Genomic DNA, 17,697 nt, shown 5'->3' with positions numbered 1-17,697 from the left:
AGTTTTGTGCACAAGTAAAACCATTAAGCATATTTTAAAATAAACCAGTAGTTCAATAGGGAAAGGAAAAAAAAAAAATCAAAAATAGTGGGTATAGCTGCAGTAAATTTGCAGAAATCCAAATGAAAATGTATTAATAATTAACCAAAAATATAGAAGTTAACTCATGCCTAAATAAAAACTCCTTTTCAGATAAGGAGATCTCATCTTATGTAATACCTAGAAAAACAAAAAAAAATTTATCATCCCAGAGGGAACACATACTTTTATATACCTATATACCTTTTCTTCAGAGCTAAATCTTTGTATTTCAGAAACAAAAATAATTCCAGGATGGAATTTGATGATACAGACAAATAATCAGGACATAGTTATGTAGAATGGTATTCAAGAAGCATTCATGGACTATGAACTAACTGGCAAATAAAATGCAGCTGCCAAAATCATCCTTATGAACAATGAACAGTAGTAAGGGTATCAGGGTAGTCAGTAAGGAGATGCTGTCAAGAAACAAGCAGAAAAGAAGGGAATGGTCTAGAGATAAGAAACTGAGAAATGCAAACAGATAAAAGGCCAGATCTAAGAAATCCAGTGTAGCAAGTGGTAGTAATACATACAGCCCAACATGTGGGATGTTAAAATCAAAGATGACTACAATGTGCATGTATTTTGTAGCCTGCATGAAAAACAAAACACTGTTAACAGTGAATAATATTACAGGAAATGAGGAAGGAATTAGAAATTAAAATAAGATGTGAAACCATGGGGTCACCCAAGTGAATAGCAAAAGATTCAGTGTCGATATGCTCATAACCACAGGTTCCCTCCCTTTGATATTCCATCAGCCAAAAAAGCATCATTCAGTCAAGAAAAAAGCCAGTAGCACTGTATCTGCAAGTCATCCATACAGTCACAGTTGACTCAATAACCCAGAACGGAAAGCACAGGAACAACAAAAAAATAAAATCCTGCTTTCTTAAAAGAGAGGATGGGGGAGAGCTAGTTCCCTAAGCATTTACAGCCCGAATGAAAAGAACCTTCAAATTATAAGACTTTGGGTCACATCTCGTGTCTCCCTCCAGTTAGTGACGCCCTCGCCAGATGATTGTGCTGTCCTTGAAATTGTAAACAAGTGCCACAGGGGCAGAAGCATGCCATGAATGGAATGCTTAGGAGATACCACACAGGAGCGACCACTAGAAAAACACTTTGAAAACAACAATTTGAAAAGAACAGCAAGTACTCGGCTATATCCTAGTTGATAAGAGTTCTAAGTAAAGAGCTTTTTCAAAGAAAATTTTGTAGTGCAAATGAAACTATAGCTAAATCTCTTTAGCTGAATTGCTGACTGAAATTAACACACCATAGAACTCTCTCAAATCATCCTTGATATTAAAACAAAAACACTCACAGCCCTCTGTTTTGCCTGTCATAGCACGTTGCTTAAACAAACTTATGATCTATAAATAGCTTCAGTTATGTTTCAGTTTTCTATTACAGAGCTAAACAACAGAATAGGTAATAAAGCAAAGTCAGTATTGAATTATGCTGTCTTACACCAGCTGAGTATGGTGATAGGGAGCTCATTCATATCCTCAATACATTATATTTCTCATATTTTAATGAATCTCACCAAATGAGAGGTGAAGGCAAGCTCTACCCAACTAGCTTGCAATCAGGTTTCAGAATATTAAGCAATTCAAATGGGACAAATCATTCTGATCCCATTTCTTACTAAATTGTAGCAGTTTTGAGAATGAAAGACTTGAACCCATTTTTTTAAAAATCAGGACCTAGGCAGATTTTTTTAATTGTTAATATGCTTAATGTTTATTAAAAGATTGCAAAAAACTTTAAGTTATCAGTAAGTGACTTTGTAACACATTAAAGCCATGAAGTTCACTTACCTTGCCTTAACATCCTTTATCTTCTTAAGAAGAACTTCCCTTCTTTCTTTTGCTTTCTTGGATAGATTTTCTCCTTTTAGTGTTTGGGAAACAAATGTTTCAACATCTAAATAAAGAAGAAAAATGAACACACCTCAAAAAAAAAATATTGCTGTAATGAGTTTATCCTGATACTACAGTGAAAAAAACAAGAAAATCATTTTCAGCCCTACTCACAGCATAGTTAACAGACATTTTAGATTCTAAATGGGATACATTTGTTCTCTATCTACTCATGCTTAGCACAGCAAATCCTATGGTGACATTTGATTCTTGCACACTTAATTATGCTACGCAAGTCCTAATAAATTGCAGTCCTATAACAATTACTTTCCATCACCTAAAGTAAAAGACAAAGCTAAAACATGGAAATAGCCTTTATGCATATATTACTGCCACGTTATTTCAGAAGTTCAAGTTCCAAAGATGGTTGTGTAATTTATTATTTCAGCAGTAACACTTACCCAGATACTAATACAGCTCACTTAGTGGTTACAGTATTCTCAAGTGTTCTCACATTGCCTCTGAAATCACTGACTGACTAAAGATTCATATCTAAAGCAATCCTGAAAACAATTAGGCAGGCACAATAACCATATCAAAGGAGTCAAGCTCAACAGTGTAGTTGAAATTAAGCACACCTGCACTTGTAGAACCACAAACTAAGGCTCCAGCCTGCACTGTAAGTTTTAATCCTTATAATACTTTTATACAATCATGTAGAAACAAAGCATTCCATAAAAGGTACCAGTTATTTTAATATAGCAAATATCCATTCCATAGGATAAAAAGAATGTAATGTCTGAGCATTTGTGGGAGTGTAACTCCCCCAGCAGCATGTTTTCTTGGTTAACTAAACAATGGTAAAAAGCAACTCTAAAAGTTTCTCATAGTTACCAATCAGTATACAATTATCCCAAAAGCAGAAAAGTAGAAATACAACCAAAAAATCCTGCTTGTTAACATAAATGTCTCACCTGTATGGGTAACAATTGCTCATTGAATATGAGAAAGCATTTGTAGGTAACAAAACACCTTCTCACAGTGCCTGCCCACCTCCATACACAGACACACACGTGTATATATACCTTGGCTCACTCTGTATAGATGCAAATGCATATGGTTAGTACTATTTTAATCCTCTAACTTTTCCAATCAGATGAGACATTCCATTTTAATACAGAAACATAAATAACAGCCAATTAAGTACTCAACTGTCTGCATGCAAAAGTTTACATGAATATTTACTGCAGATTTCCTAAATGAAAAACTTAATTGTCTGCTTTTTTCTTTATAAAACAGAAACATATCACAATTTGTATTACAGGCTGCAAGAAAACAAGTCAAAAGTTACTCTTTGAGAACATTAGCATAGCTATTACAAAGATGTTGTTCTTTACAAATAATTTACTAGATTATTTTTTAGATGTTTAGATTATTATCCTCACAGAGTGTGGCAAAAACATTCATTTTTTACAGTATTTTAGATTTCTGAAGAATTATATTGATCCCCCTCCCCATAAGACAGAGAATCTTCCCCATTACATTTTCCAAAGCAATCCTGAATGGAGGAGACCACTCAGTTCTATGGCATTCCTTCTTTGAAAGGACAGAAGGAAAGGCACTTAACATGTATTAATGAATCCTCCAGACATGCCCCCAACAGCCCCTTTACTGTACGCCAAGTATGCCTACAAAGATTTTGTCCAAACCCTTAGAAAAACTACGCATCTTCGTAAATTCCAATGTTTGGAATTGCCAATCAAGCTGGCAGACGAGAACCCACAAAATTCAATGATATTGACCAACTACAAAACTAAGATTAAAAAAACTGATACTTTTACTATTCAGAGCAAAAATCAAAATCATCAACAGCTTTTCTCTCAATAAAACCTAACAGGATTTTCCAGTACAAAATAAGCTTTCACTTGGAAAGGGACAGCCTGATAAAATATTTATTTCTCCATACTTTTACATATTTATTTTAAAAATTAGATAGCAGCTTCAAAGTTCTACCTAGGCACCAATATGCAAAAATTTAGAGGAATTAGTCATGTTTGTAAATCAGGAGCAATACTTGCACAATAACCTTTGGACACTAATTAATCACAAATCTTGGCTTCAGGAGTCTTCATTTAAAGTCAGTGGGTTTCCTTACTTCTTGGAAAAGCTCAGCCCAGGTGAGAATTCTGCCATCCCAGATTTTGACTGACTATCAAAGCTTTATTCAAAAACAAATGTTGAAATAACACAATCAAGGAGTATGTGGGGACTGGAAACCAAGCTGGTTATTATAAACAAGGCTTAAAATACACTGTAGATACAAAAATTTGAGGACTAACTATATTGCTGACAGATTTTGTTCTTTTCCAGAAAACCTTGGACTTCAAAAGCAGAAATAATAGAGAATTTTCAACCATGGAAGGACAGGGCAGAGTAGATGCTGCATTTACTCTCAGTATAAGTAGAGTTGGAGGAGAGAGGCAGAAAGAGCATATACAAGTTTGTCATTTCTAAACAGCAGTAGTTACAGAAGACTTCCCTGGGATGGCTTCCCTCTCACACAAATATGTGAAACAAGTTCTCCAAGCTTAGGCGTATCCACAATCAGGGTGCACTGTTCTCAACATGGAACACTATTACTTCCATATGTCCAGAGACACCATATAGCTTGATTCATCACAACCCCAACATATGAAGACAGACCTGATATACGCATGATGCTAAAGAAGCAGTTTACTTGAAAATTACATTTTTATCATAGATTTTTCTTATCTACTCACAATTACACAGTATGTTATATATCTTTTTCTAATCTGCTGCTGTAAATCCATCCAGGATGCACCAGATGCACAAGATGAGTAACAGCCTAAGCTTCTCTGGACAAGAAGTCAGCAAGTCATCCAAGTTATGATCGTCTCATCACTACCTGTACTTCCACACTGTGGAGGAATACTGACTGCCTTAACATAAGAAAATGTTCCGGTAATTTCTCTGACCTTCCACGAAGTGATTTACCTAGGAATTAGAACAGAACTTGGGACTTCAGTACAACAGATCCAAGTTTCATACAGTAAACTTCAAAGAGAAGCAGCAAAATTTACCCATTTCTCACCACTGTTCTAGTCACTTACTTGCTCTCCCCTCTCCAGGATGATCCACAACTTGTTCTCTCCTGTACTAGTTTAATGCTACTCAGAAAACGAAACTACTAGTCACAAGCACTTGAGTGTAGACCTGTTTCATGCTTCAGCAGCAGCCGATCCATCAAGGAATTGAAAAAGGAATAAAAGAGAAACTCCAAAAAGAAAACATCTTTGAAGAGATTTCTGGTCTAAAAGCACTTTAACTAATCCGTTACCCCACAGCAAAAAAAAAAAAAAAAAAAAAAAAAATTACATATTTCCATAAATTGTTCCTAACAAACTGAGCAGCTGTTTAGTATCACACATTGCAGACACTTAGCTGTTCCCACTAAAAACACGAAAATAGAAAAAAAATAAAATTTTTAAAAAAAGGAAAAAAAAGGGGAGAAAAAATCTAAACCAAATAAACAAAAACAAAACTAAGAAAAATACACCGTGGAAACCTATTTAACACCTCTTTTCTTAAGCTTGTATGTTAGACTGCTTGATAGCTTAATTACCCATACTTGTTGCTCAGTTTCTTAAAGCCCATGATGCTAAATTTGTTTGCACCATACCCCAGAGAAATTGTTTGCCTGCAGGCATGAACAAAAGCCACCAAACTGAAAGGTCCAATTGATACAATTCACTCACAAATTGCTCTGCCAATACAGGTTACAAACTGACGGAAAAGGGAAGTCACACCACAGTCTAGCTCTGTCCACTTCAACCAGCTCATACAGCTCAAAACTTAAGTGCCAGTTCACAGAACAGTCAAAAGCTAAAAGCCATTTTTATTTCATTTTCATCTACAGTCCTTTCACAATGAGGAAAGTTAAGATTTATTTTGCATTTCATTGTTAAAACAGTTTATGGTTCTCTTTACTTCAATGATTATAAACAGACAACACTGCAAGATTTTCATTGTTTTAAAATCTTTGGAGTTATTTTCTTTAATGAAGGCTGAAACCACACAGATGGAATTTTTCAAGAACATTGTAAATTTCTAGCCCAAAGCAAGTGCTGTGTTAAAGAGTGCTTAAGCATGACAAATCATAGCACATTTGTTGTTTACAGGGTTTAATACTGTAAATATAAGTCACACTTAATAAACAAACATACTTAGGACAGCACTACCTCTATTTTGTGTCAGGGCGGGCCAAGCAGATTCCCACAGAGCCACTCAAAAGACTATGTGCTGGGTCATTCTTTCTCCCCTCCTCCAGCAGACAACCAAAATGTTATCCAATCACATTATCAAGAAGTTAATCACTCCATCATGGACACATCAACTGATGAGTTGACACCATTCAAATGACAAGAGAATAATCAGGAAGTGGCAATAAGGTAGGAGTGTTTCCACACCCACGGCGGGGCCCGCGAACAGCTCTGCCTCCATGGCCCACGGAGAATGCAGGCGCGTTGGGAGGCTGGGCACGCACCCATCGTATGACGAGGGACACTTGCATGGGACAGCCGGGCAGATGTGCTACCACTCGCACAAGAAGGCAGCGGCAGGGCAGCAGAACAACTGCTCCAGCCACCAGCCTTTTCCCATCTCTCTCCTCCACCTCAAGGACTCAGAGAGCCAGCAGGCGGCTGCCAGCCAGAAGATTTGGGACAGCAGGCCAGAGAATTTTGGGAGATGGCTGCAAGCTAGGCACATTTATTACACACACACTGTCCAAAGGTGATGAATATTAAACAGACTGCCATGTATCTTTCAGCTTTACACGGGCTGGCATTAGAAAGCAATTAATTAAGTTGATTTCAAAGTTTTCATGTGATTCATTAATAGGGAACAAGTCTGAAGACAAACTCTCAAGCAATATTTGTCACTGCCTGTTCTCTTAAATAAAGAAATACTGGAGGATTTTGCTTTTGCTCTCCCCCTGCCTTCACAACTATATTTTAAAGTCTCTCTCCAGAGTTTGCTAAATTGCCTTTTAAATATATATACACTTAATCAGAAACAGAACACATGATGTAAAATAAAAGTGACTGAACTTCAAGATGTCTAAAAATACTACATTTATCCAGCCTAACAAGAAGGTAAGCATTCCTTTTAGTGCAAAGCCCTGGAAAGGACTGCCTTTAAAAACTGCTGTACCTTAAATCCCCAGAAGCAAGGTTAAGTTGCTGTGTTGACATATACAAAGTAAGTATCATGAAAAATGTTGACACTCAACAGTTTTATTAGTGATTTTAAAAGCAGAAGTATACACAAACTGCTAAGACTCCTCAAATGAAGTAAATAGATAAGGCATCTCTTTTAAAACATTAAAAAAGAAATTATAATCAAGGACTATATATATATAGCTACATATCTATCTCTAATCTCATTGGTTGAGTAGTTGTGTATCCTCTCTCTACATTAAAGAGGTGAGAAAAGACGAAGCTGTAACATATTAAGCATATAATGAAAAAAAAACCACACCAGTACAAATCATAATCAAGTTACAAAGTGATTCCAAATGAATGATAATAAAAAATGTTAAGGATTAACCTAAAGATTTACACTGTATGCCACATTATGCTGTGTCTATTGTGGTTTGTTGACATATGATTATGAAAGAAACGTAAACCCAGTCAGATGAAAAAGATAGACTCCATGTTAATTGAAAAAGACAAACTAAGTGAATAATGAGTATATAAAAAATAGCCTATGCCATTTTTATCACCCATATATGACACTTATTCCCAAATTTATGGCAGAGACAATTGAACTATGTTTCAAATCACTGGAGGTTATTTCTTACCAGGAATCCCTCTGTGCATTTTTTTCACCTCACTGTTTCTAATCTTATTCCATTACTATTGAAATATATACATACTACCAAAGCTGTAAATACACGTCTACTTAAAAGATGTCTACAATAATCACCCTGGTTTATCTTGTACAGATGGATTCTTCACCAAGAAGTGGCATTTGTAAAAGCCTTGGAAACATGGAAATGATTCTTTAAAAAAAGAGTAAAGTTTTAAAAACCAGCATGCTTTTAAATTTGAACCAACCAATAAAGAAGAGCTACACTGTACCTAGAAGGCTTTTTCTACGACAGGCATGTAAGGAGCAAGTCCAGGAACAGCTGACATGGAAGATGAAGATGGACAGTTCGTATTTTGGGGATCAGGGGTAAATATAACCAGCATAGTCCAAAAATAAAAAGTAAGCAACTCATGCACTGGATCCAGTGTCTTGTAGTTTTCTTGCCTTGCCCTTTTCTGCAAGCTGTTTCCAAGATGCAACTAAACAAGTAGGTAAACAATATTATTTGAAGAAAAAAATAAGAGGAGTCACACAGAGAAAGGTGATTTGGACAATATAACTAAGCATTTAAACAAACTGAATAATACCTGGGTAGAAATGACCTCTATGGCAATAACATTGGGTTTTATTTAGTTTTGGGGTTTTGTTTAACAGAACAAGGAAAATGGTATTAGGATGGGATATAAGGTTCCATATAAACTAGAGAAAATTTTATCCTATTTTCACAGCAAAAGTATTTGTAACTTTTAAAATATGAATACAGAAGATTCAAACAAGAAATACTGCCAAGTGTGAAAGGAAAATTGAACAAAAGACAAAGCAATAGCACCCATACTATAGTCACAGGTGTCATGAACAGGGGAAAAGATATCATGATCTATTTATATCTAATGATCATGACACCATCAAAAACCGTGAAAAAATAAAGAAGTCTTACCTCCAACTAAATCTTTATTACTGAAAAAAACTCAAGAATTTTTTTTCCAATCAAGATGACTGAAGCAACCAGTCTGGCTTACATTACGGAAGAAATAATATGCCTTTGGGGAAGAAGCAGCCTCCAAACTCCTTCTCGGCTATGAAGAAGCCAAAACTTAGATAGGAAAAATAGAAATGAGCAGGCTTTCAACAAACTTGTAACCAGCAATAATTCGAGGGGACAAAAAAATAGTAACATTCCACTTTGCCAAACGCCCACAAAAATATCACATAAACACAACAGAGGATGCCTTTGCAAAAGAAGAAAAAGCAGAGCTGGGCTTTCTTCACTAAATTCCACGGTCTCAAGCATCATTTGGAAGTGCAGGGACATGGGCGGGGAATTAAGAAGTTACATACACTACCACACACCTATGAGGTGCAAACAAGGAGATAAGGGAGCAACAAAGTTACTTGCTCCTCCTACCAGGAGGTCAACTCATGACCAGAGGACCCTGTTTCTGTCTCCAGTGTCTCCCTCCCACCACTTGAACAAGTCAGAGAAGACAGGATGGAATTGTGCAATCCCAATAATCCTCTGCAATGAGCCTATTGCCACACTGACCTTTCCCCTTCAGCTTTACAGAAACAGCTTCCTCCTGTTTCCAGCTAATGCAGTTAGCCCTGAGCTCAAGCTGTGCTTCTGCCTGGAACATTTCAGCGCCACTGATATGCAACTATAATGACCCTGCCAGCATGTGTGACAGAATTTGTCTTTGTGTTAAAGATATAATATTGTTTAGGTTCAATGTAAAGCACTCACAAGTCAGAAAGTTTCCTGTGCAACTTTAATTCATCCCCTGGTGTGTTTATTCCCATTATCACCATGTTTAACTACAGGAGCACTTAGCATGTTTTCCAGTAGGACTCCTACTTATTCAGCATAGTGGGTGGACATACTCCAACCATCAATCAAGGGTAAGCAGGGATAAGAAAATCCACGATTGTTCCTCCACTTGTTGAAGAAGTTGGAAATCATAGGCAAAAAGGCCAAGAAAAGGAGGAGGAGCAGAAGAGCACAGTATTTATGAGATTTTGCACCTGTGAGGGCCTCTCTGCTATGTAACATCAGGCTAAAATACGGTGCTTGTCGCTAGCCATTAGCTGCACATTCTCAACTGAACCTGTTTTGAAGTACCTGGCACTTGTAATGGCCACTGAATATAGACATCCAACTCATATTATTTTCTGGAGAAACCAGCACAGCATGGAGGCAGGTGAATTTGAATTCTAATTCTGTTCCACCATTGATTATTTTTTGCGACCCCAATCACATCTTATTACACTAATTTTACCAATGGGAAAATAATACTCCCTCATCTCAAAGAGGTACGGGATCAATAACTGTGAGCCATTAAAATAACACATTAAGAAGCACCCTCCAAGAAGAGCATGCAGAAATTAATAACTATGTACTCACTGTGGTCTTTGTATTGTGTAACAGTTTCTTAATGAATAGTAAAGATATTACAGAGCTCCCTTCCCTCCTCTATTACCATACATCTTCACTACAGGAATAGTTTGAGAAAAAAAAAAAGCAGAAGCCTACATAAAAGATTGTCAGATCCTACACATACCAGTGGAAGAATTGCTCATACAGCCTGGATTACTCTCATTTCTAACTTTCATGCACTTGACTGATAACCTTTAAAAACAGGGCTTAACACAAACTGTAAAAAGTAATGCCGTATTTTATTTTTCAAAAATAAGCAAGTTATTTAACATTGTATAACCATACTGAAAGTAACAACTAAAAGCTGCAAACTATTAGTTACTACTAGTAATAACAAAACAAATGTTTAAAGATCATTGGTAAATCATTCCATTGTCTTCTTAACTTCAGTTCTATAGACAGCACAAAAGAAACCATCTTGTTTTTTTCCAGAAACGCTGAAGCTGTACACACTGTACAAAGATTAGATACCTGTATATAACTTAGGCTGCTGATCATATATACATATACATAACCCTCTAAAAGTACATATACATAACCCTCTTGAGAAAAAGTAGGTGTTCTCAGTTTCACTTCAAAATACAAACTTTTGTGTCTCTCTTCCATGGCAGACTGGATAAAGATGGGGAGAAGGAAGGACAAGTTGTGTAAATGAGGTACCATGACTGAGAAAGAAATCACAGTCTCAAATGATTCCATCTGCATCACATCTTTCCCCTCAAAAAAAAATTCTTAAAGCCCTTAAAACATTGAAGAGTTTCAAGATGAGCTTCACTCAGTGAAACTAGCACCAAAACAAACATACAGGCTCCTCATCTGACCATGAGTTCCAGAATTCAGTATCGCCACAGAAAATACCAAGATTTGGAAAGGCTCTCTGAAGGTAATATTTATTTTTTCTAAATGAATAAGAATCCATTCCACCATATGAAATCATGAGAAGCCTTCCTTTTTTTTTTTTTCTGGTGGCCTTTTTGGCCACACAAATTTTAACTACAGATAGTATGATATGCTAGTAACAGTTAGAAACTGCAGTTAGAAAACACTTAAGGCAGTTGGCAGAAGATGAGATGTGGTGAGAGCAATATATTTCAAGCATTAGCTCTTACAGTCAAAGTGTTAAAAAAAAGAATAGTCTGTGGAGGTGATGAGCTGCACTAAACTCTAGTAGGTGCCCAGCCATGTAATTGAGTGCTTGGCCTCAGAAGGAAGATTTCAAAAAGCATGGGTAATTTGAATGGCAAAGTCTGAGCTACACAAGTTCCTGTGGCAGAAACAGAAGTTCTCAAAAGAAAGAGAGTCCCACTGACATTGAAATGGCTTCAGGATAGCAAACTTTTCGATAACGATACCAGAAAAGCCAACCTTTAAGTATACAATTTATTTTAATTAACAAAAACAACAAAAAAATTTAAATACGAGTTCTTGAAGGTAAAAGATAACCACCCGTATTCGAAATTCTGTTCTAACACTATAACCTTTCACGGTGAGAAATCATCCCATGCCTACGCTCCAACGCATCCTGAGAGTGTGGACAGTCACGGCCGGAGGTGTGTGACTGATATGACAATACGCCAGCAATTCAGTAACCCTTTCGTCCGCTCCTCAGCTGTTCAGCGGGGAAGTTCATTACTTTTTTTCAGCTGATGCGGGCAGCCGGCCCTGCCGGCACACCCCGAGGGAAGAGACTTCCCCCGGATGGCTCGGCGGTCACCCCGCGGTCACACACCCCGCACGCGTGTCCGGGGGAGCCCCCGAACACCTCACCCCGGCTGGGCGCCCGCAGCCCCCGTCCGCGCCCGGCAGGGAGGAGGTGTCCGCTCCCGGGCGCGGACAGGGGCTGCGGCCGCCCAGCCGGGAGGGGGGGGCCGGCCCGCTCCTTCCTCCCTGCAGGGAAGCGAGCCGGAGCGCTGCGGCTCCCCACGGACGGCCACGGGGGGAGGAAGTAGCCGGGGAGGAGGAACTGGGGGGATGGGAAGAACAGAACCCCAGAATCCATGCAGTGGAAGCGATCGCTCAGCGCCCGCCGCGGAGCGCTCCGCCGGGGCCGCGGCTCCAGGGGCTGCTGCCCCCGCACACCCCGGCTCCCCCGGCCCGTCACACCCCCACTGGCCCGCCCCCCTCGACCTCCCCTCCGCCCGCCCCCAGCGAAGGAAGCCCTCCCTCCTACCCTCACCTGCCAAGAGGCTGCAGACGTCCTCGGGGACGCCGGGAGCGTCGGACATGGTGCGGGCGGCGGGGGCGCCCGGGGACACCCGGCGGGCGGGGCTCGACGGCTCGGACCAGTCCGGCCCCGGCCCCGGCCGGGGGGAAGCTGAGGCCACGCCCCCCGGTGGCAGCGGCACGGCCGCGAGCCGCGGGGGGCGGGGCCTATCATCACCGGGGCGCGGTTTCCCGCCACAAAGGCGGTGCTTCGAGCCGCGGGGGCGGGGTTTCGCGGCACGGGGCGGGGTTTCGCGGCACCGGGCGGAGCCTCATGCTACCGAGGCGGGGCTTCCCGCCGCCCTCCCGTCCCGGCTCCCTCCCCCCGCGCCCCGGCGCTGCGCATGCGCTTCATCCCCTCGCTCCCCCCTCCCACGTGACCGCTGCCAGCGGCCATCCTGCGTGAGGGCACCGCGCGGGCCCGCCCTCGCGCCAGAACCAAACATGGCGCTCAGCGCTGAGTCCCTCTGCGCGTCTCCGCCCCGAAGGCCAGAAAAAGTTGGCTGTTGGATAAGAATACCCGGAGGCCTCTCTCTCATTATTGGCCCAGTGATTGTCCCGCCCACCAAGTCAGGGGCTGGCGTGCCCCCCTCGTCCCACGGGAGCGAGCAGGGCTGGGTCCGTGGATGTGGAGGGTGGTACTTTGATGACTTAATTCCTTCCAGACGTGTTTCCAGCCTTCTTTCACAGCGCGGTGGTGACCTTATCCCTTTCGGCTTTCTGTCATTACCAGTGTCTGTGTTCAGGATGGCAGACTACAGCCCAAGCTCATATCTCTGCCAGTGTCCCAATGGCTGCAGCTGGCAAAATCAAGCCATGGAACTTGAGGAAATCAGTGAAACAGTGGGAATAGGCCGGCTCATATTGGCGTCTGTTAGCACAGGTGTGTGGGCAGCAGCAAAAAGAGATGCTGTTGCTACACAACACAGCTGGGCTGCTAGAAGGGCCAACTTTGCTGGAGTGTTGCTTACGGGGCAGCTTTGGTATGTTTTTCCCACAAATCCCTAGTTGTATGCATTTGGAGCACATCGGTGATGTAATATATTTAGTATAGAAATAGTCAAAGTAAACTCTTGGGATGTGTTTCTGTGACCTCAGTGGTTTTGGCTGTATCTATGTTACTGCTGCAGAAAATGTTTGTGTTAGAGCTGTGGTTATGTGAGCACATCTGTGTATCATACCAGCGTAGGAAAAACATCAAGTAAAAGAAGTTCCATTTATGACGTTTCACCTTTATACCAGTGTAATTATAGGAACACTTGTGGTACAGCTGGCAGTACAGCTGTATCAGTCAGGTATTAAATAGCCCCGTAGTTCTGCTTGGTGTAACTGTGCCCGCTGAAGTCTGCAGTGTAGATGTGGTGTTAGATTATATTGTTCTCCTGACCTCTCACATCTCTTTTAATCACATGGAGCAACTCATTTCAAATACATCTGCGTTTTCAAAGCATTGCAGCTTTATTACCTGACTTTATGGCCAGCCTGGCTGAAACTCAAGCAGTGAACTAACTGACCTGTATAATGTTGTTTAATGGTTTTTATGTTAGTTATCTAATTTCAATTCAACTGTAATAAACATGCACAGGCATCTGGGTGCATATGTGTATAAATAGATTATGCCTCTTTGTATAAATACCTACTACTCATCTGTTACAAGAATATGTTTGATTAATTTCTCTGTAGTTGGCAAAGAAGGCTCTTTGGGCTTATGTTAAATTACACATTTCAGATGTGCAGTCTTGGGAAGCTGCCATAAGGAATAGGAAAATGGCTTGTAGTCTAATTTGCTTGCCCTTTTTCAGGTTAATCATAATCCTACTTTCTTGTGTTGACTTTATGGCACCATCCATTTCTGTTCCAGAAATGTGTCACTTGAACTCTGTTGTAGTCTTTGTTTTGAGATCACTCTACTGATAATTTATTCCATATGTTTACCATTTGTGTAAACTTTTCCTGTGTTTCAGAACATAAGATGGGAAGAAATAACTTACCTTTATTATTTCCCATCCCCCATACTCTAGCCACTCTGGCTTTTTCTACTTACTTTTTTTGTTAAAGACCTCCTTGTTGTTGCAGTGAAGACCAGCCCGTCACACAGTCATCAAGATTTGTGACCCAGGCCTATTTTAAGCCTTGTTAAGTTCCAGATTTACTCATAGTTCCCTAATTTTTAAATCTACCACTAATAGGAAGCATAATTCAAAACAGACTCCTTCCTGAAACAAGTCTGGCTTCAGTGCTGTTTCAGCCTGGTTTCTGAGGATTCCACAGCTTGTGCCTCATCGAAACCAGACACACCACTTTGCCTAATCAGGCCCATGGATCAGGGGTTCTTGATGTGTGGGAAGCAATGCCACAGGGAACACACAGAAGTTTATTGTCCTTCTGAGTGGGGAGAGCAATGAAAACAGGGAGTTCAGGAGGAATAGCCTACCTGGATCTGCAGAGAGCCTACAGCAATGCAGCTACAGGAAGAATAAACTTTCCCATTCAGGAGCAGCATCACTACTGCCTTGCCTCCCTGAAGAAATGTGACATACCTGGCTTACTGGGAAATCCAGTATTTTTCCCTTAAATGGTCCATGCTTCTGCAGCCATGCTTTTAAAATTTAGATTCTAGGAGATGGATGAAACAGGACCTGTGTGCAGCTGCTGCTTCTTCTGTACATGTCCTTTAATAGAAAATTAATTGAATTACAGTGCATGCTCCCTGCACTGATCCCTGCGCTATTTCACACAGGCAGCAGTGGCCTCGTTGGGGATACTCTGTGTTCTCATCTGTTTGCCCTGTTGGCTGTCTGTCTTCTTTTGCTGGACTCCCAACAAAACAGCTAGTCAATAGTCAGAATATTTATATTTTTTAATTATTTAATGACATTGAACAGTAGTTGGCAAAGATTTCTGGTATGCACATAGAGCTGTTAAACGGAAGGAGCACTTACTTTCTTTACAGAAGTGCTTTCTTTATAAGCACAAAAACTGTGTTTAAGAAAATCAGGAAATTATCTTATTGAATGACAGTGCTCTAAACACGGCACCTCTTTATGCCTTTTGACTGTGGTTGCTGCACTGAAGAAAAGCACTCTAACAGTGGAAAAGCAGATTCAAACCCTTTTTCCTCTGGCGAAACATTGTTAATGTTTTCTTAGGATTTGCTGCTACTATTCAAGTTAAAATTATTTCCTCACAAGCAGAGATACATTCAGGATGTCACAACAGTTGCTTTGAGAATAAGTTTATACATTAACTTTGAAGCCTAAAGAAGAGCTAATACTTCATGTAACAACTCATTATGATTTTATGTATCCTCTTCTATTCAGAATCCATCTCCATGAAAGCTTCCTATTTTGCTGTTCCTCTTAGAGGCATTTTATACAGAAACAAGACCGTGAGGCATTCAAGTATTGTTTGCACAGTTGGGTTGCATTGACTGTACTCTGTTAGAATGTGGAAACATGGTCTTGCATTTAGAATTCAGCCTATGGAATTCAGCCCGTCAAACATGAGCTGAACATGCTCTTCAGTTTATGGGATGATCACAAATGGAACTAAAATGTACTCAGCAAGACTGTAAAAATTTTGAACACCAAGTATGTGTTTCTTTATTTTATTTATTTATTTAATTATTTATAATAATTTATTTATTATCTTTATTCTTTATTTATGCTGAATAATTGCTACAGCAATGTTTTTTTCTACAGTTTGGAGGCTTTGGTGTCACTGTTTAGTGTTCCCTCTTATAAAACTGATGCACTTTCTTCGTGAAGGTAACCTACCATTTCTGGAGTCCTTCCCAGGTCAGTACTATCTTGCTCTCAGTGTTGACTATTATTAAGACCTATTATTAAGAGTAATTCTCAACTCCCAGGTTTAAAAACATATCTCAAGAAACAAATCATTCCCTTCTGTCTTCATGTATTCCCATCTATACAACCACAGAAAGGTGCTGAACTGAAAACCTGTAAGAATGGTCCCCTAGATAATTTGCTGTGTGCCATATCATAACTACCCATTCAGCTTTCAGAGCTATCGGGTTTGATGCTGAAGTCTTCAGCTTTCCAAATATGGAGCAGCAAGGGCATAGCTTTTCATTTTTGTACTTGAATATTTTCCAACAAAGTCTGATTTTACCTAAGAATTACCTCTGGAAGGAAAGATTGGTGTTTCTGTCATCAAAACTATAGGATAATTAATATAATTTTGAATTATGTTTTCTAAGCATTACATATTGTGGGAAATATTTTTGCATAAGAATTTTTTTTTACTCGAGCATCCATTAGATTGTATAGGATTGTGCATTATTCAATATTTTATTAGACAAAAAAATATTCTGTATCTCATCAAGTTCAGTGTCTTATTTCAAAAAAAAATTATTAGGAAAGCTCCTATCAGACAAAGTCTCCTGTTTTGAGGTGATTTTCCATCTGGATTGATTCAAATGGAACATCCTGAAAGTTAGTTTTGGCACAGGTGTGAGATTTCAGTCAACATTTTTTCTCATAAAAATCTATGAAAGCAAGCCAAAGATAACTCCCCAAGTGTTACAGAAGATTTCTGCTGCTTATCATGTAAATAGTGCCAATGAAGTCTGGAGACAACAAGATGAATAAGAGTTGTGCGATTTCAGCTCATACTCAATCCATTTGTTCTTGTTTGTATCTCACCCTTTGTTCTTCAACACCTTAAATGCTGAAGAAGTGAAGACTCTTCCTCTGTCCTTTTCTCCTCTTCAAGATGTACGGAAATGTCCTGGTGGGTCTTATTGCAGATAAGTATGGTTTTAGGAAGGAAGTGGGGAGGGAAGCTCTGTTTGACTGGAGTTAATAATTAGATCTTATGTGTCTTGGACAACTTCAGGAGGAAACACTCCGGAGTGAGTGTCTCCTCCGAAGGGAAAAGGGCCTCCCCTTTTCCTCCACCAATAAGACAAGTGGGTCACAGCAAGTGAAAGTGGAAAAAAAGCAAACTGTTTATTAACAGCAAACAAAACAGGGAAGAACAGAAAAAAAAACCTCAAAATACAACAAATTCCTAGAGACAGAACAAACACATGGGCTCAGACCAGCCGGGGCCACTCCACGGGCCCGCCGGGGCCACACGCAGGCTCCCCGGACCGGCAAGGAGGGAAGGGAGGCAGTGAGGCAAGGGGGGCAAGGGAAGGGAAAAAGAACAAGAAAAAAAACCAACAGAACCTTTCTCCTGGTAGCCAGAACATAAAAGAAA

The 17,697-nt window shown here is 39.9% G+C and overlaps 1 protein-coding gene across 2 annotated transcripts in view; it reads right to left on the bottom strand.

Moving 5' to 3' along the window:
• The window catches only part of SKAP2 (src kinase associated phosphoprotein 2), a 120,303-nt gene extending 107,689 nt beyond the window's left edge, over nt 1-12,614 (bottom strand). For both annotated transcript variants that reach the window (XM_039549259.1, XM_039549260.1), the window contains exons 1-2: nt 12,449-12,614; nt 1,908-2,013 (exon numbers count right to left, since the gene is read on the bottom strand). In XM_039549259.1, the coding sequence (XP_039405193.1) occupies nt 1,908-2,013; nt 12,449-12,497 (155 nt within the window). In that variant the 5' untranslated portion in view covers nt 12,498-12,614. The remainder of the gene's footprint in view (nt 1-1,907; nt 2,014-12,448) is intronic.
• Between the last annotated feature and the right edge of the window lie 5,083 nt (nt 12,615-17,697).

The sequence above is a fragment of the Corvus cornix genome, chromosome 2, assembly GCF_000738735.6.
Source record: "Corvus cornix cornix isolate S_Up_H32 chromosome 2, ASM73873v5, whole genome shotgun sequence".
NCBI lineage: Eukaryota > Metazoa > Chordata > Aves > Passeriformes > Corvidae > Corvus > Corvus cornix.
This window is presented reverse-complemented; position numbering and strand designations above follow the sequence as displayed.